This window comes from Tripterygium wilfordii, chromosome 5, assembly GCF_013401445.1.
Source record: "Tripterygium wilfordii isolate XIE 37 chromosome 5, ASM1340144v1, whole genome shotgun sequence".
In the NCBI taxonomy this organism is placed as follows: Eukaryota; Viridiplantae; Streptophyta; class Magnoliopsida; order Celastrales; family Celastraceae; genus Tripterygium; species Tripterygium wilfordii.
In genome coordinates this window covers 11,737,786-11,756,221 of record NC_052236.1, presented here as the reverse complement: position 1 = coordinate 11,756,221, position 18,436 = coordinate 11,737,786, and the positions used below count along the sequence as shown (strand labels likewise).

The window sequence follows — 18,436 nt, the reverse complement described above, 5'->3', positions numbered from 1 at the left end:
ATTTACTTGTCCAGATCCTAACCTGGATTAGGTTATTGACCGGTTTACTTGTCTGAATTTAAACTAATATGGATTTGGTCAATTAAGTACGTTTGAAATTTAATTCGGGTCAGTGTTCGTAAATGTAAATATTTAGTAAGCACGTGATGTTAACCAATCCGTAATCGATTTTTTGCTACCCCTATTGTTTGAATGACAGTTATTAAATTTCACATTTGAGTCTGAGGATAGCGTCTCAAAATTTTTATTTAATTATTTATTAATTATGTCTTCATAAAGATTAAAAAAAACACTAAAAATCAAAAGTTTATAAAATAACGATAACTAATAATTGAAAGTTGATTTGTAATATTTTGACAATTGACAGTTTGGCTCACCACCACCTCCTATTTGTCGCTTTGTGAAATTGTTACGCCGACAACAACTAAAACTGAAACGCGATGAACATAGGAGAGAAGATCAAGGCACTCGTTTGCCTTGTTTTAGGGTTACAACCTTCTTAGGTGTGTTCGCCGTGGGCCAATGGTAAGTCCGCCCCTGCTAATGGTTCAGCAGAAAGGACATGTCGAGTGAAACTGAAACATGATGAACTGAAACTTTTTAGGTGCGCTTGACTCCACCGTGGGCCAATAGTAAGTCCTCCCCTGCTAATAGGTCAGCAGAAGAAGGCACATTAGAGAATTAAGAACTCTGGGGACTTGTTGACCTGACCTCGGCACTTTGGGTCATTTTGGCGACCCTCCATGTTCCACTTCCCATAAAGAAACCAAAGGTAAAAGCTTATGTAATCTATGCATTTTCAGAAGACGAGGAAAGGGGTATCCTGCAACACCCCAGGCAGGGCTCCACAAGCCTCTAATCTGTCTCTGCACAAGCAACCAACATCGCACAGTATTTCCACAAGGAGTGGACAATAACTAATGGATTTCCCCAAAAAATAGGGAAAAAGAGTCAACTGAGCTTTCGGGCTTTCTTTCTGGCACTCAAGACAGAGTTTGACTAAGGTCCGGAATCACTTGTTGGAAGAGTATTCGGCTCTAAACACTAGGCATATAAACATAGAACAACGAGTCGTTTCCTTGGTTGAGATAGTGAATTTGCCCGTTAATTCTTAGCATAAGTAGAAAATCGTGACACTACCAAATAATGGGAAGGTGGGTTAAGACTGTCTGTTGTTGTCTGTTTGGAAGGTAATTAATTTGGATCATATCCCGGGCCTGTTCTTACTGGGCTGATTGGGCTTCCTGCTGTGGGCTTAAGAAGCACAGAGATGTCGAGCCTGTCTCTCAATTTAACGGCGTCGTTTTTGTCTTGGTCATAACAAACCTCGCCTATGTCTCGTCGCCCAATCTGATGCACGCAAGGTCTATGAATCGAACCTTGCCGGTCAAGACATCTATCCTGCGTCTCTCTTTACATGTAATAAAGTAATAAACTACAACTTATAAGAAAAGCGTAACCAATTTTCATAATTGCCGATGTCCATTTTTGCTTCCAAACATAAAATAAAATTTCCAACTTAAAACCATATCCGAGTCCAAACACATAAATCTTGTTAGACATACCATTTGCACTTGCTACACTGATAGCCATTCCTAATAGTGTTTCCTATTCTAAAGTTAAATCCAAGAAATGAATATTGTAGCCTGTACCACAAACGCGATCATGACTTGTATCTAAGTGACATCCATTTGCACCAAAAGAAAAATAACAAGCTTCCACAATGAAACTACCACGAGGCCTTTTAGGCAACATATAAACATTTACACCACTCTGATTATGGTAAAACATCCTCTTCAATTGTCTCTCCTACATAAACGAAGTATCAAACCATCAATTCTATAAAATAACCAAGCCATCAATTTCCCATACACGTATCGGTATCAATTGAACTCTTTAAGAATGAAAAAAGAGACATACAATTGATCTCCCTATCCAGAATGACCAGAGGACAGCATTGATCTTCCTATCCAGTTGGAAGGAACCAAAAAGACAATCATTAAGAAAAGATTTCCGAGTAATATTACCTTTCCAAACTGGAAAACATGCCCTTAAGAATGCTACCCAACTCCGAAAGGTATAAAGGTCAGTAAGTCACACAAATGACTAGCTTTTATGCTTCACTTCACACTCCTGCCAAATGAAAATGTTTACTAAAGAAAAAGCTTATCGCCATTCTGTCTCACATTCCTCTCTCTCTCTCTCTCTCTCTCTCTCTCTATAATCCCATATGCAATATAAGAGTTTCAACAGAGACCAACAGCAAGAGGAAATTTTTAACATCAACAATGCTTATGCACTCCAAAGGAAAACGAATGAAAACAATTCAGTTTTCTTCCAATTGCCTTGGAATTACTATCTCTCAATACCTACCAACTTCACCCAATCAACGAGTCAAAACAGATCAATAAAACTAAAATTCCTTACGTACCCATAAGAAGATTATTTTGGAGATGATTTTACCTTCGATCAATTGCACTTAGAAGCCATATTCTTCGTCGCCGCCCTCGCATTATCATATTCGAACTTCAACACATTAGGAGGCATATGAGACGTATCTTTCATATAAAACATCCTTCCAAACTTGCTCTCCTCCATAGCCGGAATGTAACAAGAGAGAACCGAATTCACAAACCAAAACCAAACCGAACACCTGCGCCACCGTCTGGTACCCAAGATAAACCCGAGAATACATCGTGAGCAGGGAAAAACTACATGACAAGAAATTAACCACGAATTTGTTCTCAAATAGGCCGATCCCTCGATAGGTCGAGAGAGTGTAGTAAATGGAAAAGAAGAACATGTACTGCGAGTGACTGGACGGCCAGCCGTGCGAGTCGCACATCTCTAGTAACACGCAGGTCTCCGGACGGGCTTGCTGCACGGATGTCTTGATGAATTCGTTGACGAACTGGGAGACGATGAGTCCGAGAGCAAAAAACATCCCCTGCAGCTCGCGACGAAAGATGAAATGAGAGACGAAGCCACCGAAGGAGATGAAGACCGGTACTAATGAGACCCAGGCGAGGAAATGGCCGAGCTGATCGCCTATCTGGTAGCGAACGTGGGTTAGGGTCACGGCCTCCAGTGGAGACAAGGCGGTCTCTGTTCTGTGGTGTGTGTTGAGAGAGGAGAAAGAGGAAGTGAAGCGATTTTGGGCCTTCGGGAGTCCGGAGATTTGAGTGTCGGTTTGATAAAGCCGTTACATTGATTTTAGTTAAAACGTTCGGGGAAAAAAATTAAGTTTAAAGCTCTATTAAATGTTGTGGGGATAAAAGGGTGTTTGATGAATAAAAAAATTGACATTAACGAAAAATTATGGAGTAAAATAATATTTTAGATTTTATAATATTATAAATAAAATTTTATAATAATTTGTTTAAAAAAATTAGTCTAATAAGTATATAATAAAATAAATCTATTTCATATAAATATAAATCTATTTAATATTAATATAAATATATTTAATATGTATAATATAAATATACATTTATTAAATATATAAATATATTTAAATAGCATGGTTTGACGTGGGTCCCATGCAAAATGGCATGAGACCCATACCTTTTTGACAATCCGCCCCCAGAGGGAGTTTATTCTGGGAGGCCGGTTCTGCCCTGTTTTGCTGGCGGAATCACCCAGCGAATTATATTGTTTGGTGAAGCGGGCCTGTTTCACCAAACGGTCTCCAAGTTGGGTTGTTTGGTCGGCCTTTGTTTCTTGCGAAAAGGAAAATTAAAGTGGGAAGGAAACACGTGGATGTTGCAGTCATTGGCCATGTGGACTCTGGCAAGTCAACGACCACTTGTCATTTTTTTATTTGATATCGTGGAACCTTTTTCAAGACTGGCTTTTAGACCCAGTGCGGTGAGGTAAACCCATACGCATGTATCATACCCCAAGAAGTTTCCTACACAAGATTAGGGTTGGTCGACAGGTCGTTAGTATTTTATCAAGGGATGTGACTCAAAGTGTTAATGAGAAGTTTCGAACTTAAGAATTATGAATTTAGATAAAATATCATGAACCAACTCGGCCAACTCCTTGATGCTAATGACCACTAGTTACTTGATCTATAAACTTGGAGGTAAAAGTATTGAGAGGTTTGAAAAGGAGGCTGCTGAGATGAACAAAAGATCATTCAAGTATGCCTGGATCCTGGACAAGCTCAAGGCTGAGCGTGAGCATGGTATCACCCATTGACATTGCCCTGTGGAAGTTCGAGACTACCAGATATTACTGCACTGGACATTGATCCTCGTGAACACCATGACTTTTGTCAAGAACATGGTTACTGGTACCTCTCAGCTGGCTCTCTGTGCGATTCTCATTATTGACTCCATTGCTGGTGGTTTTGAAGCTTGTATATCTAAGGACGGACAGACTCATACTTGAATCTTCACTGCATCTTCAATACCTGTGCTGGTAGGTAGGTGAGAGTTGGCATGCTTGGAATGGGGAATATTTGTCATAGTACTTTGTTGTTTACTTGCAATGTGGAAAAACATATTGAGATTTGTTAAGTAGCCAGTTTAATTTGAAGCAAGAATCATGCATGTTTTGTCATATTCTTTTGGGTAGCCCATTCATTGAAGAGTATATGACAAATGAGTTCCTTCAAATGATTATATATTGGTGGCCCAGAGAAGTTTATAATCATGATTTTGCCTGTGCAATTCTTTATTGATGCTGAACTGATTAATTAGTCCCTTCTCATCGTAATCCCGGTTTTTGGTGTAAGAGTGGGTGTGTTTGCATTTTCCAAATGCACCGTTTTTGGTTTGAACACACTGTATTCGGACAAAAAAATGTTTGACCAAACGGTGAGTTATATCATTGCACCGTGATGAGTCCGATACTGAAAGTGCAGGGAGTTTCTTTCTTGTCAGAAATCAACAACCCGAACAACCAACTATATTTGTCCGTTTGGGGTTCTAATTCTCGTGAATACATCGGATTACCCTCATGGATGTATTCGTCCCAAGCCCAAGCCCAACAAGTGGGCTAAACCCAACTCACAAAGTTAGAGAGAAGGCCTAGTTGATTGTTAAGGGGAGAACTTGAGTTTATAAATCCCTCTCACTTGGGTCTTCCAACTAATATGGGATTCTCAATATTCCACTCCCGATGCAACGTGATTGATTGCATCAACAAGCATACCAAAGAAACCCTGGCAATACTTGAATCACCACTGCAATACATGTCAACGACATGCCCTTGATATGATGCAAGTGAACATGTGTGTATTGAGTTTCACATTTGATTATTCATTCACCACCAAACCTGCATACATTTGAGTCATTTCTAGGCCAATTTTCTTCCCATGATTCTTCTATAGTCAACATAGAGATTAGTTGGATATTAAAATTTGTTCAATAAATTACTTTGATTTAGTTGAAAGGCTTCCATCCCAACAACTATTTGGTGCAGAGACAGCAACTCAAGCTCTCCATGGAAGTTCCTACATTTCTTTTGCTTCAAGAGACAACCAAATGAAGCAATAGCTCACAGACTTATATACTTATGTGAGCTTCTCTTTCCCTCACTCTCTAAACCAATCTTTTTCACCTATTTCTCTTGACATCTTCAATGGAGATCAGATCAAAGAAGAAAGTTCAATTATGGAAGAAAGCCATTGTTCATTTCTCTCTATGTTTTGTCATGGGATTCTTCACAGGCCTGGCTCCAACCGGTAAGTCATCGATTTTCTCTACTCGCGCCATTCAATCCAACAAAACCTCACAATATTCGCCACAGACCGTACAAGTGTTACACCAGCAAGCAACACCAATTCCTACTAGTTTTAACAGAAGTTTGATCGACCAAACCCCGTTGGCGACTGAAGAACCAGAAGTAATTATACGAAAAGAAGAGGAAGGAGGAGGAGAAGAAGAAAACAACTTGTCACCAAGAAGGCTTATAATTATTGTGACACCAATGAGCAGCAGAGACCGGTTTGGAGCTGTGTTTTTGAGGAAATTAGCTTGTTCCATAAGATTAGTTCCTCCACCATTGCTCTGGATTGTTGTGGAACAACAATCGGGTTCGGATGAGATATCGGAAATGCTTCGAAAAACCGGAATCATGTACAGGCATTTGGTGTTCAAGGAGAATTTCACTGACCCAGAAGCAGAACTTGATCATCAGAGGAACATTGCTCTTAAGCACATTGAACAGCATAGGCTTAGCGGGATTGTTCATTTCGCGGGCATCTACAATGTCTACGATCTGGGTTTCTTTGACGAGCTTCGAGGAATCGAGTAAGAACTTCTGCATTCTTTTTGATCTCAATCAATGGAATCTCTGGTATTCCTTCTAATCAATCAAACAATGTGTGTTATGCAGGGTGTTTGGGACATGGCCTACAGCATTATTAGCAGCAAACAGGAAGAAAGTGATAATCAAAGGACCAGTTTGTGATTCCTCACAAGTCATAGGATGGCATATAAGGAAGATCAACAATCAGACAGACAGAAAGCCTCCAATTCATGTCTCAAGTTTTGGATTCAACAGTTCCATCCTCTGGGATCCTGAAAGATGGGGTCGCCCTTCTTCCTCTCAACAAACATCACAGGTACACATTTATATTTTACCGCAGTCTTACGGATGCTAGTGATTTTTGCCCCAGTTATCTTAAAGGCTGAGGTTGACGCACACGATTTCACATTAATCATGTACGCTCATCTTGTCATTTGAGATAGGTGGCATAAAAAATATTGGGATCCTTAGCATTTTCGTAAATTTTATAATAAACTAAATTATATTGAAATGACTTGAAAATAGTGATATGCACCTATGATTGTGTATATATGAAGTTAAATCGTGGTGCAGCTGGGGTCCATCTGTTATACCAAACGCCAGATATATACATAATTTACACTAATCATTAGGGTTTAGTCCAGGTTTGGCTAACCTCCAACCATTGTAAACTGATTGCATAATTAGGTAATGAGATGATACAACTTGTTTTTTTAATCATTTAGTTTAGGTATCGCCTTTATAGATGTCAAGTCTTTTAATCCCACAACGAATTGACATAATTCAATTGAGCGGTATATAAACAAAGGTCCATCTCATTTCACACATGTGACACGTTTTATGGGTCTAATCACTTCGGAGACGACCCAAGAGAACAAATCAGTGCAGGCCTTTGGCCTAAAACGGACAATATCACTTTGATGTGTTTGGTATGGATTTAACAATATAACAAGAGATGGGGACTATATATAGCACCCGACTCGAGTGGGCGATGCCACAAGTTTATACAGTGTCAAGTTTTGTGGTGTTGAGCGTGCTAGCGAGTGATGATATGGCTAAGTCTCTTATCCTACATCACCCAAGGGGAAGATGTGAAATACATAATATAATAGGTCAAGTTTCCAAACTATTAACAAGCGTTTTTTCTAGACTTAAACTCCTATTGGCTGGTTTTGGGTCTAGAAAGACAAAACCGTACAAGCCAATATGAGCTGACTCAAAATAGAGAAGATGTTACTAGTGCGGTGGGGCAGGATGTTACACTGTCTGGTGGAGATAGAACATCATGTCACTCAAATTTATATATAAGTTTAGGAAATGCATTTTGTAATGATTTTGGGTTCAATGTGATATTTCTTTTACAGGATTCAATCAAATTTGTGAAAGAAGTAGCACTTGAAGATGAGACAAAGTTGAAGGGGATACCACAAGAGGATTGCTCCAGAATCATGCTTTGGCGTTTTCATTTCCCCATTTTAACATCACATATTACTACAAGCCATCCTTTGACCTCTGGGAGATGATCATCAATGGGGGATCTAATCTTTTTAATCAAGAATTAATAATATTCAAGATATAATATAGTGAGTGTGTTAGACAATTTGGAAATGTATCTTGCAGGAGAAAATTTATTTGTATGATTCTTTTTTAATCAAAATTTTTGATGTTAATCAATCTACAAGGCATTCCTTTCTTAGTTAATTCCTGTATATTGTTTGTTATTACTCAAAAGTAAGGCATAAATGTGCATCTTCGACAACATTCATGATTAACTATGGATACATTCGGTCCGCAAATATTTTATTCTTCGTGGGTCATCATCAATGGTTCTCAGGCCAGCCTCTTGAGCAAATGAGGTTAGATTTAGAAAAATTATATAATAAAAAAAATTCATAAATATTTAGGATGAGAAAAGTCTTTGTATGGTCTGAATTTTTTTGAGTTATTCGTTAATTATGTCTTCAAAAGTATAGAAAACAAAAGTCACTAACCTAGGTGGTAGTGACTCTCCCACCTTTAACAAAGTTATGGGTTCAAACCACGCAAGACGCATGATTTATCTCGATTTATAATCAAAATCATTTGACGGCCCAATTGGGTCTAGGCCTAGCAAACCTGTGGACGAGGCGATAGATAAACATTTAAGAAATGATATACATGTTTGTTAATGTCTTCCTTAATTGTTCCATCTCTACCAAAAGAGAGACAATATGTTTATCAAAATGAAGAAAGAAACTCACTAATCAATTCAATCAAGGTATAGTCGAAGAAGATGATGTTGTCTTGTTGCACTGGAAATTAGTTTAAATGTCAACTTAGTATTGAATTTTGAATGGCGACAATTCCTAACGTGCAAAGTTGTTGGGTTGTCAACAATACCTGGTCCTAAACAAAGTCAATAACACATCCGGCTCCAGCTCTTAACCTGCCACAATAATTGGAATATTAGTTGCCAATTGGGGCATTGAGGTTATTGCACTTGTAATGTAAGATTCACTTCAACCACATTATATAAATAGTGTACCATTGCGTCTATGTGCTGGATTTTGACCCGAGTTACACTATCATCGGATTGAGATCTTTTTTACTTATTTACAAATAATCATTTGATAACCATGCACTTGAGTGATAACCTAGTTGGTGAATAGTGTATCATTGCGGCCATGCGTTGGATTTTAGCCTAAGTTACATTGTCTTACGGTTGAGATTTTTTTACATATTTATGAGTAATTATTTGATAACCATGTACTTGAATGATAACCTAGTTGGTGAATATCTTTGAGATCAAATCGTATGGACTCAGGAGGTCCTGAATTCGATTCCCGTTGAAAGTAATATCTTTGTAGTGATACCCTCACGTTAGCTGAGAAACTTAGTAATGATTTGATTAACAAGCTCCGGAATGGTTTATATGGAAATTCATTAAGTATGTTTAATAATCATTTACACCAATAATAACAATAATAGTAAAAAATTAAAAGAAAAAAGTTTGGTGAGCAGTCACTATATCTGTTACTGAAAAATGAAAATGTTGGAGAAAAGAAGAAGAAGGAGCAGCATCAGAACCTCTGATCTTTCCACCGAAAAAAACAGTGGCTCGGGGTGGAGTGGGACCCAGTGTTGCCCAACCCAAGGAGTGGACCTTTCATACTATTTAGTAGTATTTACTGGGTCTTCTTCGTATTCTCTCCTCCATCATTGATTTCTTCTTTGATGGCTGAGATCTGTTGCTATGGCTGGACCTGTTGATCTTTTTGTTTTGCCTTTGTGGAGATAAGGACCTGCTATGGATTGCACAAACAACAAATAGCTCTCTTTGTGAGATCTGGCCACTTTGCTTTTGTTTCACTGGTATTTCTATTCTCCCCTTTTCAACTTTCTTGGATTGGACCCAATTGGATTTTCTATTTTGTTTTTTGTTTTTTGTTTTTCTGGGTATTAATCTGTTTTGTTTCGATTTACTGTAGCTGATAATGGGTTCTTGTTCTTGCTTTGTCGGCAGAGCTCATTTATTTTGATTTCTGGGTTTTTATCATGTATGCTTCTGGTTGGTCTCTGAGAAAATGTAGATTTGTAATGTATTTTGGGGTGAAGTGATCCTTCCCCTCCCTCATTATTGTTTTCTTCGTAAACATTACCTATATTTGCCATGATTTTCAAGTTCTAATTTTTCCTCTCCCTCTTCAATTTTGTAATGATTGATTAGATTATTACTGCATTTGGTTGAGTTTCTTTTATTACATTGATTTGAGTGTTTTAATATAGTCCTTCTGATTTCTGTCCAAAAAGGGAGCCAGTTGGGGAATGATAATCAGTTAACTAGAGATGGGGAGGAAAGGAAACTGGTTCAGCTCTCTAAAGAAAGCTCTCAGCCCAGATTCCAAGGAGAAGAAAAACCAGGTCTTTTGAGAGAAAAAAAACCCGTTTCTGAGATTCAATTTGTTGGAATTCTGGTATTTGGGTGTATTATGTTTTGATTCAATATGTTCACAGGAATCAAATAAGTCCAAGAAGAAATGGTTTGGGAAGCAAAAACACTTAAATACTGATTCAGCATTGTTAGAAGCAATAACTGCTCATGAACCTCCTCTTCCTCCTCCAACACCATCTCCTGATCCTCCTCCCACCCAGATAGCAGAGATAGCATCAAGTGACACTGCTGATCTCACCACTGCTACTGCTGTTGATTCCTTGGTCACAACAGAGGTTGTTCAAGTCACTGAAGTTGCTCAATTTGCAGGCAAATTTGGAGAAGAAATGGCTGCTATCAAGATACAAACAGCATTTCGAGGATACCTGGTATGACCATATGAGTTGGAACCGTATTATTACAATTGAATCTTGGTTCTGAATGGGTAATGCCTGTTTAGACTTTAGCCTTCTGTTTCCCAATGATAGATGTGTGATCGGTGATGTTGGTATTTGTCTCCGCTCAAGATTAGAAGAAAACTTCTTTTGACCATCTTTGGTAATTTGAGTAACTTGTGCTTATGTCAAGTTGAACTCTCTCTGGCTTTTGTTTAATTGTCAGGCTAAAAGGGCATTACGGGCACTAAGAGGGTTGGTCAGGCTCAAATCATTGATGGAGGGGCCTGCTGTTAAACGACAAGTCACAAGTGCCCTCCGATGCATGCAGACTATGGCTCGTGTGCAGTCTCAGATTCAGTCGAGGAGAATCAGAATGTCAGAAGAAAACCAGGCTCTCCAGAGACAACTCCTACAGAAACATGCAAAAGAGCTCGAGAATTTGCGGGTCTCTATTCTCTTCTTCTCTTATGTTATTTCTACCTTTGTTGTCAACCGTTGTGTGTCTATATTGTCAGCAAGACATATTATTCATCTTGAGAAACATCATCTGAATGCCTTGAGCTTTTTTTCCTGTTTGGACTAATCTACCATCATAGTTCTTCTAGACAACCTAACTTTTCTGGCATGCATGATTTATTAAATCTTATTGCAGATGGGAGAGGAATGGGATGACAGCTTACAATCGAAGGAACAAATAGAAGCTAGCTTACTGAGCAAATATGAAGCAGCTATGAGAAGAGAAAGAGCAATGGCTTATTCTTTATCCCATCAGGTGACCTTTCCTGTAAACAATATGTACGAATAGGTCGTAAAATAATACTGTTTTTATTTGAAAATCATTGACATTATATGGTACAAGTAAGCTCTTTGTCTATGCACATATTGTTTTCTGGTGTGAAGATATCTAGCTTTCAGTTTTAAGTGCCCTAGTCCAACTTCGAATGAAATCTTCTTACAGAAAACATTGAAGAATTCCTCAAGACCTACAAACCTGATGTTTATGGATCCAAGAAATCCCACCTGGGGTTGGAGCTGGTTGGAAAGGTTCATCGCAGCTCGACGTTGGGAGAGTCGTAGTGCGTCTGAGAAAGAACTCAATAATGACCGCTCATCCGTAAAGAGTGCAAGCCGCAGCATGGTTGGAGGAGAAATATACAAATCATATGCACGCTACCAACTCAACTCTGAGATGCCTTCCCCCACAGCCAGCCAAAAACCGAGCCAAACTATAAACTCCCAGTCCCCCTCAACTCCTTCAAGGCCAGCTGCTCCCTCCGTTGCTCGAAAATTGAAGCCACCAAGCCCACGGGGCAGTGCTTGTGCTCCAGACGACGACTCTAAAAGCATGTCCAGTATACAGTCAGATCGATATAGGAGGCACAGCATTGCAGCTTCATCAGTGCGCGATGATGAGAGTTTAGCAAGCTCTCCTTCGGTCCCGAGTTACATGGTACCCACTCAGTCTGCAAAAGCCAAGTCCAGATTGCAGAGCCCCTTAGTGGCAGAGAAGAATGGGGTCATACCAGGAAAAGAAAATGAATCCTTGGGGTCTGCAAAGAAACGTCTTTCTTATCCACCCTCACCGGCAAGGCCCAGGCGGCTTTCTGCTCCCCCAAAGATGGAAAGTCTCTCAAATAACGGCAACTGACTATATGAATTCATGAACTGAGCGTACTGCCGTGTAAAATTCTGAATCTTTGATCGGTTTGAATGCTGAGAAAGTGCTGGTTGGGTTGAGATTGGTGCCTTGAGTCCTAGCAGCCTTGCTTACACTTTCTTCTTATTTATTCATTTACATGCTCTCTTATGTTTCTTTTTTTTTTTTTTTTTTCTGTTTTGGAGAAAATAATTTTACCATAATTCTTGATTCATTTGGTATATTTGTAGCGATATTGATTTATGGTGTTTAATTGGTGTGCATGGGACAATGTAATTTCCTCCTTAATAATATAATTTCTTGGTTGATGTTCTTGCATTGTAATAGCTCATGGGTGGGGAGTAACCTTGTATCCTTTAGAATTAGTATTTTTCTATTTTTGCTACAAATGTCTCTTCCTTAAAAGTTGCTACATATAAGTCTCAATTCAATATTCAAGGTGTTATATACAATTAATTAGGGTCAATTTGGAGGTGAAGTTGGTTAAAATACTTCAAACGATATTTATCATCCCTAGTTCGACCGATCAAATGAGAGATGGCTCAGTTGATAATCCTCTCGTTGACAATCAACTGGGTTAGACATGTGTCTACCCAAGGTTCGATTCCAATGAGAAACATAATGAACACCTTAGTTCGACTGAATTTGCAATCAAAGTAATCTGCGAAGAAAAATGCGAGATGGGACCATCAGAGATGAACTCTCCCGTCAGTTTAGTTTGGGTAAAGATTAATTAATGGAAATCATAATGACAAGCATGGAGTGTTTTTACTGCTCAAAATATTCAACTTGCAATGCCGCCTCCCTCTAAGCTTTCCAAGGGCACAGAAATACATCTAAAATCTCATCTTTCATGCTCCATTACTTTAGGGAGCAACCTATGGTATTTACATCAGACAATGGAGGGCAAAAAATGCTCGCTACCTGGTTGTTTGTAATGATGTATCATTCGATGTATTCGGGTCTGTTATGGTGTCATTCGTTGGAAGAGTCAGCGATCAATGATGCCGAATTTTCATTCGGAGTGAGCTTCATCTGTGTTTCCATTGGCACATCAAGGGGACCTTGAGCACTTCCAAATAGAGTAGAGAAGATCTGTCTGTGGCATTCATCACAGAAAAAGAAATAAGAGAAATGCCCTTCATTTGGTAGCTTGTGCATGTTGGCCCCAGGTAGAACCCGGCTGATGTAGTCAGCCATTGATGGCGGGACAACTCGATCATCCATTCCCTGTTTGGCAACACTAAAAGTATATAAGACAGATTCAATTGACACTTCTTAGCTGCTACACAGTAAACAATACTGCAATAGATGAAAACCTATTCAGCAAAGGCTTATTACAGCTTTGATCTATCTAGGTCTTGTAAGGATATGTCCGGACGGACTGTTTTCTGATGACGAGGGTCTCAATTTCCAGCTTGGCAAAGAGGAAAACCCCAAAAATGCCTCCAAGTAATATCATTTCAATATCATTCAACAAAAGCTGAAGATTGTCATTGATGGTTTATCTCAAGATAAGAAGCTTAAAGGTCACAAGGGAAAATGTTTCTTATATCAGTTAGCATTTAGCCAGTAGACTAATGGGCTTACGTTAGTAATTTTTACCACTAGGACTTCTCATTTGATCCAATAAAAGAGGCGGATCCATCTCTGCTATAATTATAGCTTGCAGCTACACACATACACACACAAAAAAAAATAATTGGTTTAGATAGGAAGCAAGTATCATGTTAATCCTACGAGATGTTAGATTTGACTAAGATGCAAAGCAACAAAAACTTAGGGGAAAATTGGACAAACCTGCCATACGTGTATAGGGCCAAGAAAACCAGTCAACTCACATTCTTCCTGACTATACATGAAACTAAGCCAAGGAAGAATGCCTTTTCTCTGGCATTTCTTCTGCACCTGGAGATCTATCAGGCTAAAACCCCATGCTGACACTTGTTGAACAGCTTCCTCAATGAATGGTTTTGTGCTTCCCTGACGGATTGACTCCTCCACATCCCTATGCCAAAATTCTTCAAATATTGGTTCTTCAATCAAAAGCCCATCCTGAGGAAGCTCATGTTATATAAATCATCGAAATAGACTGAATAAGTACATTAGATCTAGTAGAATGTTTGCTTCATCAATATTAATATGAACCAAGGCACCAAGGCACTTCATGAATAAAATTTGACTAGCCAACCAGTAAAACTGCTAGCTACAAACGTCTTCTTGTGGCATTGAAACACATAAAATGTTGCCTCATAAAAAGCTGCTCTATAAAATACGACTTATGAATGCTGTCCTCTTGAGTGAGATTGTCCAACGCATTCATCAATTTGCCAGAAGGTAGATAACTAAGAAACTAAAATATTCCTCTACTATGAAATATATCAGGTTGGAAGGCAGCTTCTAAAATTGTCAACGAGGCATTCAGAAGAATTCAAAATAATTCTCAAGAAGGTATTTCCAGTAACATGTTATATATGAGTTACAACATGGTTCCAACAGAGAGCATAAATTCAGTTTGTTTAGCTGTCTTTTTATCCAGAAGAAAATATTCGAATACAAACTTCAAAAAAAAAAAAAAAAAGAGCAGTTATATGAGCAAGTTTCAAGATATGATTTAGCTAACCACCACCATTGTGATCCAGCGGTTAAACAGGGAAAAAAATGAACAATGAATAAGAAAAGTCATTGTTCGACATACAATGTTTTAAAAAGAAATTTAAAACTGCAAGCTACTTTAGATGAATCCTTGTCGATTTGGAAGCTATCCACAGTGACACACCTAAACTAACCACTGTCAAGGTGAATATTGAAATTATGACAAATTTCCATGAAAATGAACTCACCTTTTGTCCGAATGACACAGACATCCATTTATCAATTTGACCATGATTCCCAGACAGGAAGCTTCTTCGATAGAAAAAAGAGAGAATTTTTGGAAATCTTCGAGCCAAGACAAACATTAGTTTTTTCCTTGGCTGCCAGTGCTCCCATGTTGTTCTCATTTCTTCCCGGAACATTCCAGGTTCGTAAGGATTTATTAAAGGGGCAATCATTGCAGCACCTGCAAGTGTATGTAATATACATTCTAAGTAGTTATATTCAACATACAAAATGATATTGGCATATGGTGAGAGGTATTTTGCCAATGGATAGGAAGCAATATACATGGTTTATATTATTATATTAGTCTTCAGGATTCAACAATATGAATAAATTTTTTGGATGAGTACAGCAGTAGCTAATTTCTCTGCCAGATAAGCTTTGTGAAAACAATGTTGACTGACTTAATCACAAATACTGCCTCTTATGAGAATGAGATGGTGTAACTTCACAGACAATTTTAAATTTACGAGTCAAGTTGCAGAAATCCAAGAAAAACCCTAATTGTTGATAACCCTAAATTTTGAAAGACAAAATGAGATAGCTCTCAGGGATGTAGGACAGGAGCAAAACAACTAATCCAAACTCCAAAGTTTCATCCTCTAGGATCACTACTTATCTTTCTAAAGAATGCTCAAGTTCCATCATGAACAATTGTGACTGAACTATTACCATCAGTTACAATTCACCTGGAAACCCCCATTAGTCTATGTTATCATAAGATTGTTTATGCCACATCACTAGGGAGCATCTACAGAACATATCACTCTTTCAAATTCAACAGCAAGAAGTTGGTTATTTAAAAGTTCTTAGCTCGTATCTCTTGCTTGGTCACTCTCTGGTTTCTTTATTCAAGGAACAATGAACTATTCCGTGAATTTTAACTGCCTTTAATTCTTTATATACTTGATGCAAGATCCTTGCCATTAAGCAGAGAATCTCAAGCCTTGTGTTCTAAAGCTGTTTCAAGATTTGTGAAAAAAAGAGAAATTTAACATACCAGCAATTCTGGAAGGAATGTATCTGAGTGCAGCCCAAGCATGCATGCTTCCACTTGAGTAGCCCAGAACCCAGAACTTGTCATTTATACCAACACCATTGGCTAGGTTCAGCATATCAACAGCTGATGAGTTGAGATTCCTGGCTGAATGTGGATCACTCTCTCCAAAACCAGGAAGATCATATGTGACCAACCGGACACCAAATTCTTCAAGCAGTGATGTCTTAATCCCTGGTATACCTGCCATAGAAAATTACATCAGAAAAACCAAGTAATCTTTACTTGCACCAGTTTTTACAAAGAAACACATGAGAATTTCGCCAAGACTATTACCTGAAAGAATTGTAACTCAGAATTTGTTTCTTACCTGTAAGTCTGGAGGAGAGAAAAGCATGTGGAGCAATCATGGTAAATCGAGCTCTGTCCGCTGAAACGCCTAGCTCATGATAAGCCATGTATCTACCATCAGGAAGCTGTATGCGATTAGCACTAGGAGGATGCAGATGCACTTTCTTAATCGGCAGGACCAAGCTATCACTTCTATTATTCACATTTAGTGCTGCAAATTATTCAAAATTGTCAAGCAAAACAAATATCCAGATCCTATGGAAACAATGCAGTAGTTCTAATTAACTGAATTTCGCACCATTGAAGCTTGTAACTTACAGAACAAACAGCATAATCAGACAATAAAGAATCATTAACAAGTCAAATTCCACCTGATTTCAAGCAGTCCAAACACTAAATTGATGCCTCTCCAAGGCCTTAATGAATATACTATCACTAATTAAATCACAATCCCAATGTATAAAAGTAGCACTTTGTACAGAATAATCAACTAATAAACTACGCATTCAGTGCTGCAAGCATGCAAATACATAGATAATCAGTGGCAATGCCTACATTTTTCACCCCCAATTGGTAGTTTGAAATATAAACCTAATCAATGTTTAATAGACCAGTCAAATTCATCCATTCAGTTTACATAGACAAGATCTGGACTATCACCATACACAGCAACAAACAAGCAAATGTAATTAATAAATCCATTCTATCCAAAACAACAGCAGCCAAAAAAACACCATATCTACCTGCAAGGGCGAGGATGAAAACGAAGAGAATGACCGGCCACGCGTGAGCTGGATCGCGATCCTCGGGCAAGAACGAATCATTCAAATATCTAATTCCGCAAGAGACCTTCTCCATCGGCCCCGATAGCTTCTGCACGAGAAACGAGTCCTCCGTGAACAGATTCTGCTGCACAATATCCCTGCACCCTCTCCCTAAATCCACAAGCATTTCGCCCCACGACGTCAGGAACCCCGTCACCTGGTCTCTCAGGGTCTCCTTCTCCGGAGACTCCTCGGTTGACACTGACTCCACGAATCCCGACCTTCCCGCATCGAATGCCGGTGTTGGGATTTCAATCGGATCCACCGCGTATCCATATCTGCGTCGTATCCCGTTGTCTTCCACCAAACTCGCCATCTCGTCCTGCCACGTGCTCGAAACTCCTCCTCCTCCTTCCACTTCCGCCATTTACAGTGAATCAAAACAGTCGACACTCACTCACTCGATCACTCCAGAAACTCTACAGCATAATGTGAATGAAAGATAGAGAGAGAAAGATCAACTGCTATTAAAATGAAGCTTTACAAAGCGTGAATTTCAAGCATCGTATATTTAATCCTCCAATGCCCTAGCCAGCCATTGTTGAAGAGAATCAGATCTCAATAAAAACGAAACAAAACAAAAAACACTAAAAAATAGAAAAGGCCAAAAGCATCTTCTTCCATTAGAATTTATCTTTTCACTTTCCGACACCTGCCATGACTCAGAAAACCGTCGGCTCTGATTACCATCTGACGTATTTGTCTATATTCTTTATAGTATTTTTACCTTTCTTATCCTAGCCATTACTGATTCTTTCTTTCACCTTCTCTCTGGTTATACTGTTTTAGTGACGCTACGAAGATGAGTACAATGGAATCATTATACGGATATTGGATTAAACTAAATTTGAACATTAAAATCGAGTTTGAGTCTAAACATATAAATCTGATCAGATTTACTTGTTCGGATTATAACTCAAATTAGGTTATTGTCGAATTTATTAATCTGGATTTTAACAATTAAATACTTTCAAAATCTAATCTAGATTATGATTCGGATATGTAAATATTTTATAAACACGTGATATTATCTTAGACCCCAAAACTAGTTTTTTTGCCACCCCTAATTCCGTGGATGGAACGGTGGAGAGTTTTTCCACGTGTCATTGATGCGCCGTCGGGTAAACGGCGGGCAACCGTTATGTCCTTGCGTGTCCGGCG

General features: G+C 38.7%; 4 protein-coding genes and 1 pseudogene across 4 annotated transcripts; 3 read left to right on the top strand and 2 right to left on the bottom strand.

The window, feature by feature from the left end:
* Window positions 1-1,862: 1,862 nt before the first annotated feature.
* Window positions 1,863-3,202, bottom strand: LOC119998633 (annotated as a pseudogene).
* Window positions 3,203-4,053: 851 nt separating this feature from the next.
* Window positions 4,054-4,395, top strand: LOC119998632 (elongation factor 1-alpha-like). Its single transcript, XM_038845970.1, has 2 exons — window positions 4,054-4,189; window positions 4,220-4,395. The coding sequence occupies exons 1-2, from the start codon at window positions 4,054-4,056 to the stop codon at window positions 4,393-4,395; spliced, it is 312 nt and encodes a 103-aa protein (XP_038701898.1).
* A 1,069-nt stretch (window positions 4,396-5,464) lies between these two features.
* On the top strand, window positions 5,465-7,959 carry LOC119998819 (beta-1,4-xylosyltransferase IRX9-like). Its single transcript, XM_038846264.1, has 3 exons — window positions 5,465-6,260; window positions 6,346-6,574; window positions 7,623-7,959. Exons 1-3 carry the CDS (start codon window positions 5,590-5,592, stop codon window positions 7,779-7,781), a joined length of 1,059 nt encoding a protein of 352 aa, XP_038702192.1. The 5' UTR covers window positions 5,465-5,589; the 3' UTR covers window positions 7,782-7,959.
* Window positions 7,960-9,272: 1,313 nt separating this feature from the next.
* On the top strand, window positions 9,273-12,541 carry LOC119998818 (protein IQ-DOMAIN 1-like). Its single transcript, XM_038846263.1, has 6 exons — window positions 9,273-9,609; window positions 10,048-10,158; window positions 10,252-10,557; window positions 10,790-11,011; window positions 11,219-11,338; window positions 11,525-12,541. The coding sequence occupies exons 2-6, from the start codon at window positions 10,084-10,086 to the stop codon at window positions 12,212-12,214; spliced, it is 1,413 nt and encodes a 470-aa protein (XP_038702191.1). The 5' UTR covers window positions 9,273-9,609; window positions 10,048-10,083; the 3' UTR covers window positions 12,215-12,541.
* A 378-nt stretch (window positions 12,542-12,919) lies between these two features.
* LOC119998953 lies at window positions 12,920-18,059 on the bottom strand. Its single transcript, XM_038846433.1, has 6 exons — window positions 17,195-18,059; window positions 16,471-16,662; window positions 16,104-16,343; window positions 15,067-15,284; window positions 14,024-14,278; window positions 12,920-13,453 (listed from the first exon to the last, which is right to left on the bottom strand). The coding sequence occupies exons 1-6, from the start codon at window positions 17,640-17,642 to the stop codon at window positions 13,199-13,201; spliced, it is 1,608 nt and encodes a 535-aa protein (XP_038702361.1). The 5' UTR covers window positions 17,643-18,059; the 3' UTR covers window positions 12,920-13,198.
* Window positions 18,060-18,436: the final 377 nt, after the last annotated feature.